The sequence below is a fragment of the Protomyctophum bolini genome (assembly GCF_963924005.1).
Source record: "Protomyctophum bolini genome assembly, chromosome: 9".
NCBI classification, from domain to species: Eukaryota; Metazoa; Chordata; class Actinopteri; order Myctophiformes; family Myctophidae; genus Protomyctophum; species Protomyctophum bolini.
The window spans coordinates 15,988,330-16,001,342 of record NC_137870.1 but is presented as its reverse complement, the minus strand read 5'-3'; the positions used below and the strand labels follow the sequence as shown (position 1 = coordinate 16,001,342).

Below are 13,013 nucleotides of genomic sequence, written 5' to 3'. Positions count from 1 at the left end.
TAAGGTCATCACCACACGCAAGCGTGCGGTGTGCGGCTTAGATGGTCAGAGCACCGGACGTGAGTGACAGTGGGATCAGGGGTTTGAGGGGGCGGACTCAGATACTTTGGCTTAGGGGTCGAGGCTTGAGCCTGAGCGATGTTGTAGAAACCCCCTCTGGAACCTGCAGAGAGGATAGGAGTATTGGAGAAAAGGGAGGGAGGGAGGGTTACTGGAAACTAGCACACTGGCATTTTTTAAACTTGCGTTTAAATACCCCCGGTGATGGGTGAGGTAGGAGTGGCCAGGCTGGTTGGAGGTGGGTGAGTGGTTGGCAAGGGTGGAGTTGGCAGGCAGGTGGGTTGTCTTCTGCTTGGCCAAACCTCCCGAACCTCAGTTGTTCCAACTCCATGTATCTGTATTGACAACTCACTAACTTGGAATACACATGTTGACAGTCTCTGTAGTAAACTACAGCAAAGACTGCACGTCCTTCGACGTCTCAGGGTTCATGGTGTTGACCAAAAATGTTCTATCGAGCAGTCTTGGAAAGCCTGGTCAGGATTGGCATCACAGTTTGGTTCGGTAATCTCTCAGTGCAACTGAGGTCCAAATTGTTAAGATTGGTGCAGACCGCAGGGAAGATCATAGGGGTCTATTTAGGAGCAGGCTACACTAAAACAGGCTAAGAAAATTGTCAGTGATGTTACCCATGTTTTAAATGGCGAGTTTGTACTTCTGCCCTCTGGGAAAAGATACAAAGAACCAAAGTGGAAGTACAACAACAGTTCAGGTGGATCACCACCCACCAGGCAAACCAGGCATACTTAATGAACTGGTGGGCGTGTCCACATAAAAACTACATTTTAACAAATACTGTACACTTTTTAGGAAAAATCCTTATATAATATACCCGATGATCATGTTTTAGGGTGGAAATAATCCATCTTTAACCTTATAAAGTTTGTGGACCCTGAGTGGGTAGGGAATCCGGCCTGAGGGAGACCGAAGGGCACTGCACTTTTCCAGTTGTGTTTTGTGAGCAGCTTTTGTTGCATTGCATTCTTCAATGCCTCTACGCTGCTCTACTAAGAAAAGTTTAGCAACGACACAAAGATACTGTTTTGTATCAACATGGCAAAGTCTGATACGTGTCGTTGCTCTCAATTTTGCATGGGATTCCAGTGGTCTGACTCCCTGGCTTATGGTTATTTTAATGGGCAGGCACTTGTAGAGTTGCATTAGTAGTATCTCCAGTGTTTGGCCTGCTTACACACTGCTATAAGCCTGATATATTATGCTTTGCCGTACGGCCCCTATACGACGTGTCGCCTGCCGAACATAGCCGATCTACAAGCCCACAACTCGCCACAGACACTGCACGTTTTGGGCTTGTAGATTGTCTACGTTCGGCATACAACAAAGCGTAGATCAGGCTCTGCCGTTGCACAGTGAAACCAAGCATGGAGCCGCTCACAGCTAAGTGGTTGTGGATGTGTGAGCGCATAACATTCTGTTACATTTAACTAACACAGTTCCACAGGTTGCACTAAAGAGTCGATGCTTCCTGTTGCAAGCCCACTGTAGGGTCTTCTTCATTCAACTATAATACTGTAGTATCACTATAAAAAAGAATACAACACTCTGATGCTGGCATTCAAAGTAAGGTATGGCTCCCCCATATCTTGCAAGTATATGATCGAACCCTACAAACCCTCCCGCTCATTCAGATCAGCCAACGCAGGGAAGCGTGAAGTACCTTCACTAAAAACGCAGGGACAACACTCCACACGTCCCAAACTCTTCTCCCTTCTGGCTCCAAAACTATGGAATGCACTTCCCATTACAATCAGAACCACAGCCTCACTCCCAATCTTCCGCCGCAGTCTGAAAACCCACCTCTTCAGACTCCATCGTGCCCCGTAGCACTTACCCTATAGCCCCTTAGAACTTAGAACTTTATGCACAGTAGACTTAGATAGCATTTTATACTGTAGCGATTGGTTATCGCACCCTCACACGCACACGCATCCACTCACACCACCACCATTCATGTCCACGTACATCCCAGGACTCACACAGAGACACGCCCCCGACACTCGTTACGTTCCCTTCTGTTCTATGAATGGAACAGCTGTTCTCTCCGTGTCTGGTATCTGCCCCCCTACCCCCCCATAAACGCTCATACACACATTCACACACAAACACCCTGTTGCCTCGTTCTAAGCACCCCGTTACAGGCCGTGGGTTTTAATTTGTTTTCTTTAATTTTGGGGTAATAACATTTCATTCAGTGAACGAATAACCTTGGTGTGTTGTGAATACGTGAATGTTATTGACTGTTCTCTGTGGACGCTACTGTGGCATTTGGAAACTGTGGACTGGATTTTGGGTGTGGGCCTTCTCGGTCGCAGCCCCTAGGCTGTGGAACACCATCCCCTACTCTATTAGAACCTGCACCTCCATTGAAGTTTTTAAAGCCAGGCTTAAAACCCTGTTTTACTCCCAAGCATTTGATTGCTTGTGATTTTATTTTATTTTTTATTTTTAAACCAATATTATCTTTTCATTATTATCTATTGCCTTCTTCAGGGTATTTTGTGCTGAAACGTTGGTCAGCTTAAAATGAAGTATTTGTATCGTGACTGTGAGTTGTGCGACCTCTCCTCTTTTTAAGTTTATCATGTGGGCAGCACCTCTCCACTATCGGTGTGCTGTCCTGAAGCATGAAGCAGGGCTTCTTTTTAAGTTTATCATGTGGGCAGCATGCGCACCTCTCCACTATCGGTGTGCTGTCCTGAAGCATGAAGCAGGGCTTCTTTTTAAGTTTATCATGTGGGCAGCACCTCTCCACTATCGGTGTGCTGTCCTGAAGCATGAAGCAGGGCTTCTTTTTAAGTTTATCATGTGGGCAGCATGCGCACCTCTCCACTATTGGTGTGCTGTCCTAAAGCATGAAGCAGGGCTTCTTTTTAAGTTTATCATGTGGGCAGCACCTCTCCACTATCGGTGTGCTGTCCTGAAGTATGAAGTAGGGCTTCTTTTTAAGTTTATCATGTGGGCAGCACCTCTCCAGTAGTGTGTGCTGTCCTGAAGTATGAAGCAGGGCTTAAGAGGTACAGCATGTTTTGTAATCTAAATCTGCAAAGTAACTGATGACTATAGTTTTCAAATCATTGCACTGCTGTAAAAAGCACAGTATTTGCCTCTGTGTGTATTTGGAAATACTGAAGTAAAGTAAAAGTACATTGTAGAAACCCGCACCAGTCTAGCTGAGAGTGGGGTGGAGTAGTGGCAGGCCTTGTTGGTGGTGTGGGCGGGGCCAACAATCGGCACACCTGGGGGATATAGGCCTAACTAGGCAGCAGACAAACATTGTGTCCCTCACTGAGAGGTGCTTGCAGCACCACAACTCCTTCGTGCCTGTATACCGATGCATTACTGTAAGTCTGCCCTTTCCTATTTACCAGAATGCCCCTCCGAATCTTCTATTTGTTAGATTGCCCATGCCTATGTTTCTTGTGTCTGATTATGCCTGACTTATCCCCATTACTGATTGTTACTCATTTCCTTCTCTTGTCAGTCAAAATCATCTTAAACCATCATTCATCCTCATTCCACCAATATCACTGAATAAACCCCTTGACTATCAAACTGCCTGATCTGTGGACCTCACATGCTCTTATACTGTAGGCATGCAGGTGTAGGAGTGCACATACTGTACAACAGCCATCCTTTACCAGTCACCATATCTTTCATACATAGAGATTGTGCTATTTAAGTGCAATACTTATATACAATATGTAAAATGTACGTCACTTTCCAATATCGTTTCCAATAGAAACTAAATGAAGGAAAGTATAACGTCTTTCTTGTTTTCACAGCACAACAAGTTGAAAGAAACTTGTGAGTTTGTTTAGTGGCAGAAGAAACCTCGTACTGCACATGTCCACATTTACATTTTTAATGTTTGTTGCATAAATCAATGCCCTACTTCACCATACAGGAGTGGCACACAAAAATAGTGAAAATAGTCGCTAAATTAAAAGCTCTGCTATTTTCACTCATTTAAGACGTCTTTGAGTGATGCCAATAGAGGAACAGTTTTGGGACATCCAAGGTTTCCACCGTACAGAAACTTCTGTACGGTGTCTCTGAGCGTGACGATCATGATGTCAATACACGCCCACGCACACACTGACTCACACCACCATAATTAGATCTGCACACACACACGCACGCACACACACACACACACACACACACACACACACACACACACACACAAAGCATATTGTCTTCAAAATGTTCTCACAATATGCTACAAGTATAGTATTGTTAAGTACACATGTACACAATCTCTCTCTCTCTCTCTCTCTCAGAACACACACCAGAAGATGTCTGATATATACCGACAATTAAACATGGAGCATCACAATCTGATACTTTTGGCTGTCATAACAACAATGGCCTGCTCGAGCGTGCACACGTACAAGCGCACTTGTGTGTACATGCATGTTCTTTTATGCGTGTGAACACACACACACACACACACACACATACACGCGGCGTGTATGCGTGTACTGTGTGAAAACTCTCCCACACATGGCAGCGCTGACGTGAGAAGTTCTCCACGGGTGGAAACCTCATATCTTATGACTGTTGAAGTGTTAAACTGTTACTTTTCAGGATTAAAATTCCAAAGCATCAAAAGTAGCAGTGCCGCAAGCACGAAAGGTGTCGCTTGGTGCAGTGTTTGGAGCGTGTGGATCTGCTAATGCTTTTGTGTGGCGCTGTAGTGTGATCAGGCTGGGCGTTCATTTACGGAAAAAACACAAAAAGTTAGAATATGCATATCAAGATAAGAGGTTTCTCCCCCGACAGCGACGATGTGTCATTCACACCCTCATAGCGCGACAGCCAGTGAGCATCATGAGACGTGAAGAGACGATGAATAATCTAAAAGTAGCATCATCGAGACGGTATAGTGAGAATATAGGAATATAGGACTGCAACAATACCTTTTTGATTTTTATATATTTAAGTGATTCAAACTAGGAAAAGAAAACACTGATGTCATATCCTGTGCACGCATGCACACACACACACACACACACACACACACACACACACATGCACACACACACACACACACACACACACACACACACACACTGTATGTGCACATACAGTACATACACATGGGGATACATGCACACATACATACTTGTTTCATATCGTCTTCGTCTCTGTCGGGTTCAAAACCATCATAAGAAGCAGATCGACAAGCTTTGTAGCTCTGCTACTTTTAACTTTTTGACTTTTGTGTCTTTAGTTCAAGTGTAGGGCGTTCATTTACAAAAAACATGAAACATTTTCATACAGAGATAAGAGGTTCCTGCCTGACAATGATATATTGTATATTAGATAGGCCAATGTCATACAGCAGGTGGACAGACTTTATAATGACGTACTTGTGAAGGACAGAGCAGCCAATGGACGGCTGAAAGCAAAGAAGAAAAATAGGTAGAGATTTATAGATGGATTTATAGAGGTTTTTAACGTTCTTTCAGACCAGGGACCCTTTGGCTGACAGACACATTACACAGGGGTGAAACTGTGAGCTTGTAGATCTGCTATTTTCACTATGACGTAAATTTATGGAACAACAACATAAAAAGTAGAAATTTGGCCGACAGCAAAGAATTTGTGCCAGGGACGACCATAAGAGAAGATTTGTGTTGATAGAAGCTTTCAAAATGATTAAAACATACAGAACAGAATTTCAGAAATAGCCTATCTACAAGCTTACAATCGGCTACTTTTCCGATAAAATATGAAATGGGGTTAACGAGAATACTTAAAGGTAGAGTAAGTGATTTCACTTAATTCAAATATCACTTATTTTTTTGTTTTGTTGTGATAATCCTCTCTACTATAGAGTGTGCTGACCATATAAGGAGTTCCTCCCTGTCCCCAGTTAACCCCTGGGGGTCAAAAAACCTTAGGTTTCGTTTTTGACTCTATCCTGATTGGACGAAGGCTTAGGTCCCACAGCCAAAAACGAAACCTAAGGTTTTTTGAGTGAAATCACTTACTCTACCTTTAATATAATATTAATAATTGTTATATGTGTTCGTTTTGCTGGGGACCCCCATTGTCGTTTCAGAACCAGCACGCACGCACGCACACACACACACACACACACACACACACACGCACACACACTCAGGAAATACAGTCATGTCAGCCCTGCACACGCACACAGGCAAGCAGGCGCTCAGAAGTTTGTCCTTTAATGTCTATCTCTGTGAATACATTAAGGGAATGAGGACACCCTGTTCTTCCTGGTTTTATAAAGGACTCTTGTACTGCAAGATCAGATGATCAGATATCAGATTACAATTAAGAATGTAGGTTCAGATTATTAATGCTACACTGTGCAGTGCGTGCATGGCCAAACTGTGCAAAAAGGTCACGCACCCCTGATTCATATACTCTGTATTGTACTGTATGCATGTTTATATTTGTTTTACTGTGCTGTTCTAGGTTAAAAATAGATTAGAGATTAATGACTTTATACTTTGTTGGTGTCAGGCAGAAACGTGTGTGTGTGTGTGTGTGTGTGTGTGTGTGTGTGTGTGTGTGTGTGTGTGTGTGTGTGTGTGTGCAGTACATGTGCGTGTGTGTGTGTGTTCTCCTGTTAAGTGTGCATATGTTGGTTAGATATACTAACAGTCCTACAGTCATGAGTCTGACAACGGCGTTGCTCCCAACATGCGTGACCGGTTACAAATCACCCGTGGGCGGTTACAAATCACCCGTGGCCAGTTACCAATCACCTGTGGGCGGTTACAAATCACCCGTGGGCGGTTACAAATCACCCGTGGCTTCCGCGTGCGGTTAGGGTTAGGTTTGGGGTTAGGGTGTCGGACTCATAACTGTAGGACTGTTGGCCTGTTGGTATGTCTAACCCAACACATACGTACAGCCCTCCTGTTATAGCGAACTAACTGATACCAGTTGTGTGTAACCACTAACAGACAATCGCCTCACCACCACAGACTTTTATTCCAAGGAGGAGGTGATCAATGTGACGGCTTCGGGCGGGGCCCTGCACAGCCCGCGCTACCCTGGCTCCTACCCCCGCAACGTGATGTTGTCATGGAAACTGCTGTCACCGCCGGGAGCACGCGTGCAGCTGGAGTTTGACGGACACTTTGGCTTGGAGGACGCCGAGAACGGCGTATGCAAGTGAGATAACGACAAATCAAAACAGGGATGACAAGAGAAGTTATAGGGTTTCCAACCGTCCCTTGAAATGTAATCGTGCCTTATTTCAGAACAAAAGGGGTAGTGAAAAATATACCGGTAATTCAATACTGAAAAAAACTTTTTCACTACTTTTTCACTAAGACAAATATTGTACTTTTGATGGCCCCCGTGCAAGAATGATAGTCAGTGTCCATCCATACACTGTACTGACGTTACTTTCGGAGGTATACATTTAATCACACTTAGAACTCTGGCATTGTACGTGTCAACTCACTGCGATTGAGAAAATGGCATGGGAATTAAACAGTTTTTTTAGGGGGGGGGGGGGGGGATGAAGGGATGAAGTTCTTTTTTCTTGGCAACGGGAAAGAGTTTGTTCTTGAGGGTTAAGGGGAGAGGCTTTTTTTAAATCCCTGTTTGCAACTCAGCTGTCTTTGTAAGCACTTTGCTTACAAAGGAAAGGGGGAGTAGCCTATAGGAGGGGAGGGATGGAGTGATGAAGGAAACTGAGGGAAGAGGAGGTGAGAGAAAAGATTGGGAAGAAGCTAGACGGGGGTAGTTATTTGGCTGCGATTCATGGCTTTTTCTCACCACTGACTCTCACCACGCGTGCGTGCGTCCGAGTGTGCGTGCGTGCATGCGTGCGTGTGTGCATGTTTGATCGATGGCCCCACTAATTGACTACTACATTGACTGCTGGATTGTTTAGTCAAAGTCACGCCAGCAAAGTTATCCCACAAAAAAATGTGTTCTCAAGGAAAAACTGCAGAGTCACTGTTTCCTTGTCTTCCATCTTCTGTCCATCTCTCTCTCTTTTTTTAAAATGTTTTATCCCATGATTTTGTAACCCATTTCTCACCCCTGTGTCAATTATCTAATGTGATCCTGGGCTCTACACACCCTCCACCAGCCTAGTCCCCATATATGGGGGACATGGGGAGAGCAACGGACTTGAACTCATGCTTTCTTCATGCCTGAGTGTCTAAGTTGCTCCTTTACACCTGACAGGGTGGAGTTTCCCTGGTTGGACGTAGTGCGTGGAAGGAACACCAACCAGTTCCTTTCCCCTCCATCAGGCGCCCCGGCTGGCCAGGGGGAGGCAGTTTAGAGACCAGGATTACTGCATGTTTTTTGTGAGGGTATACCTACCCTAGGGGACACGGGGAGAACATGCAAACTCCACACAGAAAGGCCCTTTCGCCAACCCCGCCTCGGGTATGGGCACTGATGACGCGGAGGAGGAAACACGCCACCAGCACCCACAGCGTCCCGAGCGGGAATCGAACCCAGGACCTTCTGGCTCTAACTGTCCATCCCTCTCTCTCCTTCCCTCTCACTCCATCGAGCCATCCATCCCTCTATCCATGCATGACTGCAATCCCTACCACGAGTCATCATTTTTTTAAGCCAAATGCATTGCGTGATCGTTTTCATCTTTATGATGCTATTAGAGACTCCTTATGTTGATATTAGCACTGGTGGAAGTACTCAACACCAGTGCTTCAACGAATAGATACACCTGGTCAAATATTACTCAACTACTACTACTAAAAATACTTAAGTTTTCCAAAGTACATTCTTTGGAAAATACTTTATTATTCAAAAGTACAAAGGTGGAAGAGTCCCAAAATATGTTCCAGGAAAGAAATAATGATAATAAAATAAACAAATAAACAAAATAAATGACGGATGGATGGATGGATGGATGGATGGCTGGATGGATGGATGGATGGATGGATAGATAGGGATGGATGGATGGATGGATGGATGGATGGATGGATGGATGGATGGATGGATAGATAGATAGATCTATCTACTTTGTTAAATATCCACAACTGGCTATATTAGAACCTCGTTATTCATTATTCCATGGTGTTTGACCCTTCTACCACTGTCTCTACCCCCCTTCCCCTCCAGGTATGACTATGTGACGGTGGAGGACCAATCAGAGACCAGTACCATAATCTGGGGGCGTTGGTGCGGTAAGAAAGCCCCGCCCCGTCTCACCGCCAGGTTCAACATGCTCCGAGTCGTGTTCAACTCTGACGACTACTTTGTGGCCAAGCCCGGATTCAAAGTCTACTACTCGCTGCTGGTGAGGCCTAATGACGTATATGTACTCATGTATACCAGAGGTTTCCAACCCTCATTTTATGTGTGGTCTTTGAGTTATTGCAGGGGGGCCACCAAATCTTTGTGTGATCTTTGAGTTATCTTTGTGTGATAGGAACTTCTTTAATTACATTAACCACCCTAGCGTCCCTATTCTGAGCCGAGAATAGCAGATCTAAGCTCACAACGTTGTGGGTAAATGAAAGTTATAATAAGAGATAATAAGAGATAAGGCCTAACAGCCTAACAGTTCAGGCAACTAGGCTGGAAATCCAACCTGACAGCATGTCGCGGGTTCAAGTCCCGATCCCGACAACCTTTGCTGTGTGTCTTCCCCCCCATCTCTCTCCCCCCATTTCCTATCAACCTATATGTATGTATCAATAAAGGCAAAAAGCCCCCAAAATATCTTTCAAAAAGAGAGCCAGAATAGCCAAATTCATTGATACGTGGACTGGGAAGTTTTGGCATTGGCACTTGTTCAATGATATTTCGATTACACCTGCACATTCTGGTACACTAGCATCCCATAGAGCCTAAAAGAAAGTTGCTCACAAAAATTAATTAGTTAGGGTACTCCTTAAAGTCCATCCCAGAACACATCTCCTCCATCATTATATTAGCCCCAAGAGGCTCAGAGTTGGAAGAGTTTCATCTCATCAAAAAGTGTGTGGGTCGTAAACATTAATGCACACTTCCAGGGTACAGGATAAACGAGTGACATTGAAGCGATGAAACAAAACCAAAGATGAGCAGAGAAATTTGTATACTTAAACACTATATCATTGAACTTGATGAAAATACCTTTGTGGAGTTCCGTCTTTCGAGTGAATAAAAGTGGTCTCCGACCTGAAAATGCTATTTTCTGCTTAAGCTGGAAAGACAGGGAGATTACAGAACAAACACTCCATAGCAGTGATTACTATCAGAATATAGAGCTTTGCCTCTTTTAACAAAAAAAACTAAATCCTTTTCACTTCATTAGCCACGCCATTTATGCTACTCATTCATGCCGCCGTTTGGATTTGTGCAGCTCCAGTGCTTGTCATAGCAAAGTCGGTTCAAACCGGGTAACGCAGGAACGCAGAGGTGAAAACACATTAGGTCTTTATACTACTCCTGTCTCCCACATCCACATGGCAGTGAAGTAGAAAGATGGAATCACTAAGTCAGATTTACAGCTTGTGAGCTTGCCTTGAACGTCTGCTATTTTCGGCGTGCGACACCGACATACGAAGGAGAGTCGATAGACCCCCCCAGACCTCCCCTCGGCGGTGGAGGAGTGATGGAAAAGAGTTCAGGAAAGGATGGGGAGAGGCGAGGAAGTGTTCTTTCTAAATTCTGTCAAGTGAGCAGATAAGGAGATTAGCTTCGTCACGCTGTCAGGGGGAGAGGACACGAGCGCAACCAAGACATGGAATATGTTCTCTCTCCTACAATATGAGAGACAGAGAGAGACAGAGAGAGAGAGAGGGGGGAGATTCAAAGATGGTTCCCAATTTTTTAACTTAATTTGTTACTTTTGTTATGGCAGAGTTGGAGCTGAGTGCAAGGGAGGACAAGAGAAAGCCCAGGAAGATTTTTTGAATGCCTATACAAAACAACGCTACCCCACGGGTGTGTTCAAAGATAAAGAGGGGTGGGGGACAAAGACGAATGGCGCAGCGAAAGCGTATAAGGGGGGTTGGGGGGGGGGAGAGATGGAGAGATATGCAGACGTTCCTCTGGTTTTGTCAGATGCCTTCTTGTTCAGGCAGGGCTGTGTCCTGTGTAAGCACTTTTTCCTTGCTCTCTCCACAACATTTTCTGACTGCAATTAAAGGCCCTCACGCTGCGTTCACCTTAGGAAATGTCTTCATCAGCCACACACTACACCAGCTATAGCATCTATTCTCTCTCTCTCTCTCTCTCTCTCTCTCTCTCTCTCTCTCTCTCTCTCTCTCTCTCTCTCTCTCTGCTGATGGGTTCCCATATTGGGTAACAAAAATGTCAGTACTTGTGCAGGAAACCGGGTTCATAGTGCATCTTTAAGTAAAACCAAAATCCAAGTATACTTGATAAAGACGAGCACAGATAATGAGGTCCTGTCTTTACCTCTGTGCACCTACAGAACTTCATTAAAAGACAATTCCCTCGATTTGAGCTATGCACAAATGGGTCGACAGGACTTCGACAGTTGGTCATAAAGTGTCCACTGGCAATAGGCAGATAGATGTACAAGGTAGTTTTTTCACATTTTTGAAAAATCTTGAAAGTCTGTAAAACATATATATATTTTTAAATCTTCTTACACAAATATTCTCTTGTTGGGTCCCTGGCACAAACATTTTCAGATGGGGGTCCGCGGCCAAATATATAGGCTATCATATTGGGGGTCTTGAGAACCTCTGGCTCGAGGTTGTAATGAGTTAATGTGCATTTGGAGAAGAGCATTTATTTCATTCAGTGAGTAGTGGCGTTCAACTCGACGCCGCTTTTTAAATCATGTGCACCTGGGTATAGTTTTAGTAGCGTGTGTGTGTGTGTGTGTGTGTGTGTGTGTGTGTGTGTGTGTGTGTGTGTGTGTGTGTGTGTGTGTGTGTGTGTGTGTGTGTGTGTGTGTGTGTGTGTGTCACACTAATTCAGGCATGAAACAACATACCATTAAGGAAGATGTCAGCTTTTCTGCCTTTAGTCTACTCCTCTTAAAACCTTATCACACACACACACACACACACACACACACACACACACACCGTAGTCTTGGCTCATACTCTCTCTCATCCTTTCCACTAGACTTAAGCAGCGTGCAAGGCTTCATTTAGTAGCTCTAATTTGTCACACACACAGAGAGAGAGCGAGAGAGAGCGAGAGAGAGAGAGAGAGAGAGAGAGAGAGAGAGAGGGGGGGGAGAGAGAGGGAGAGAGAGAGAGAGAGAGAGAGGGGGGGAGAGAGAGGGAGAGAGAGAGAGAGAAGAGAGAGAGAGAGAGAGAGAGAGAGAGAGAGAGAGAGAGAGGGGGGGGGAGAGAGAGGGAGAGAGAGAGAGAGAAGAGAGAGAGAGAGAGAGAGAGAGAGAGAGAGAGAGAGAGAGAGAGAGAGGGAGGGGAAAGGAGTGGAAAGAGAAAACAGGTGCGTGAGATGGTATCGCCGTCGGAACAGTGGTGGAATAAGTAATTCCACCACTCAATTATATATCGTTGCTGTCGGGCAGAAACCTCTTATCTTAATATTCTAACTTTTTGTGTTTTGTTTTCCATACATGAACTTGAACACACTTAAGCGTAACCCAAAAGCATCAAAAGTAGCAGGTCCACATCCACAAGCTCGAAAAGTGGTATGAAATGCATTGTAGAGCTTGTAGATCTGCTGCTTTTGTTACTTTTTAATTTGAATCTTGAAAAGTCACAGTTTTGGGCATATGATGTTTCCACCCGACAGAGACAATACATTTTTATACCACAGTGAAAAAAGATATTTGGTGTGTGAGGAAAGGTCCTGCACTCAAAGTACTTAATAATCATTGATCATTATGGTAGGTTAAGTGATATGTGATATGTATGTTAAATTGCTTTATATTCTGATAGTACTCATTGATATGTGTTCGCTCAGTAACTGGGGGTCTGCCCATCCCTCCAGCTCGTTATTTGATAACACTGATTTAGTCAAAT

At 44.4% G+C, this 13,013-nt stretch overlaps 1 protein-coding gene across 2 annotated transcripts in view; it reads left to right on the top strand.

Moving 5' to 3' along the window:
• pdgfd (platelet derived growth factor d) overlaps positions 1–13,013 on the top strand; it is a 137,804-nt gene that overhangs the window by 39,870 nt on the left and 84,921 nt on the right. For both annotated transcript variants that reach the window (XM_080771398.1, XM_080771397.1), the window contains exons 2-3: positions 7,044–7,233; positions 9,172–9,349. In XM_080771398.1, the coding sequence (XP_080627524.1) occupies positions 7,044–7,233; positions 9,172–9,349 (368 nt within the window). The remainder of the gene's footprint in view (positions 1–7,043; positions 7,234–9,171; positions 9,350–13,013) is intronic.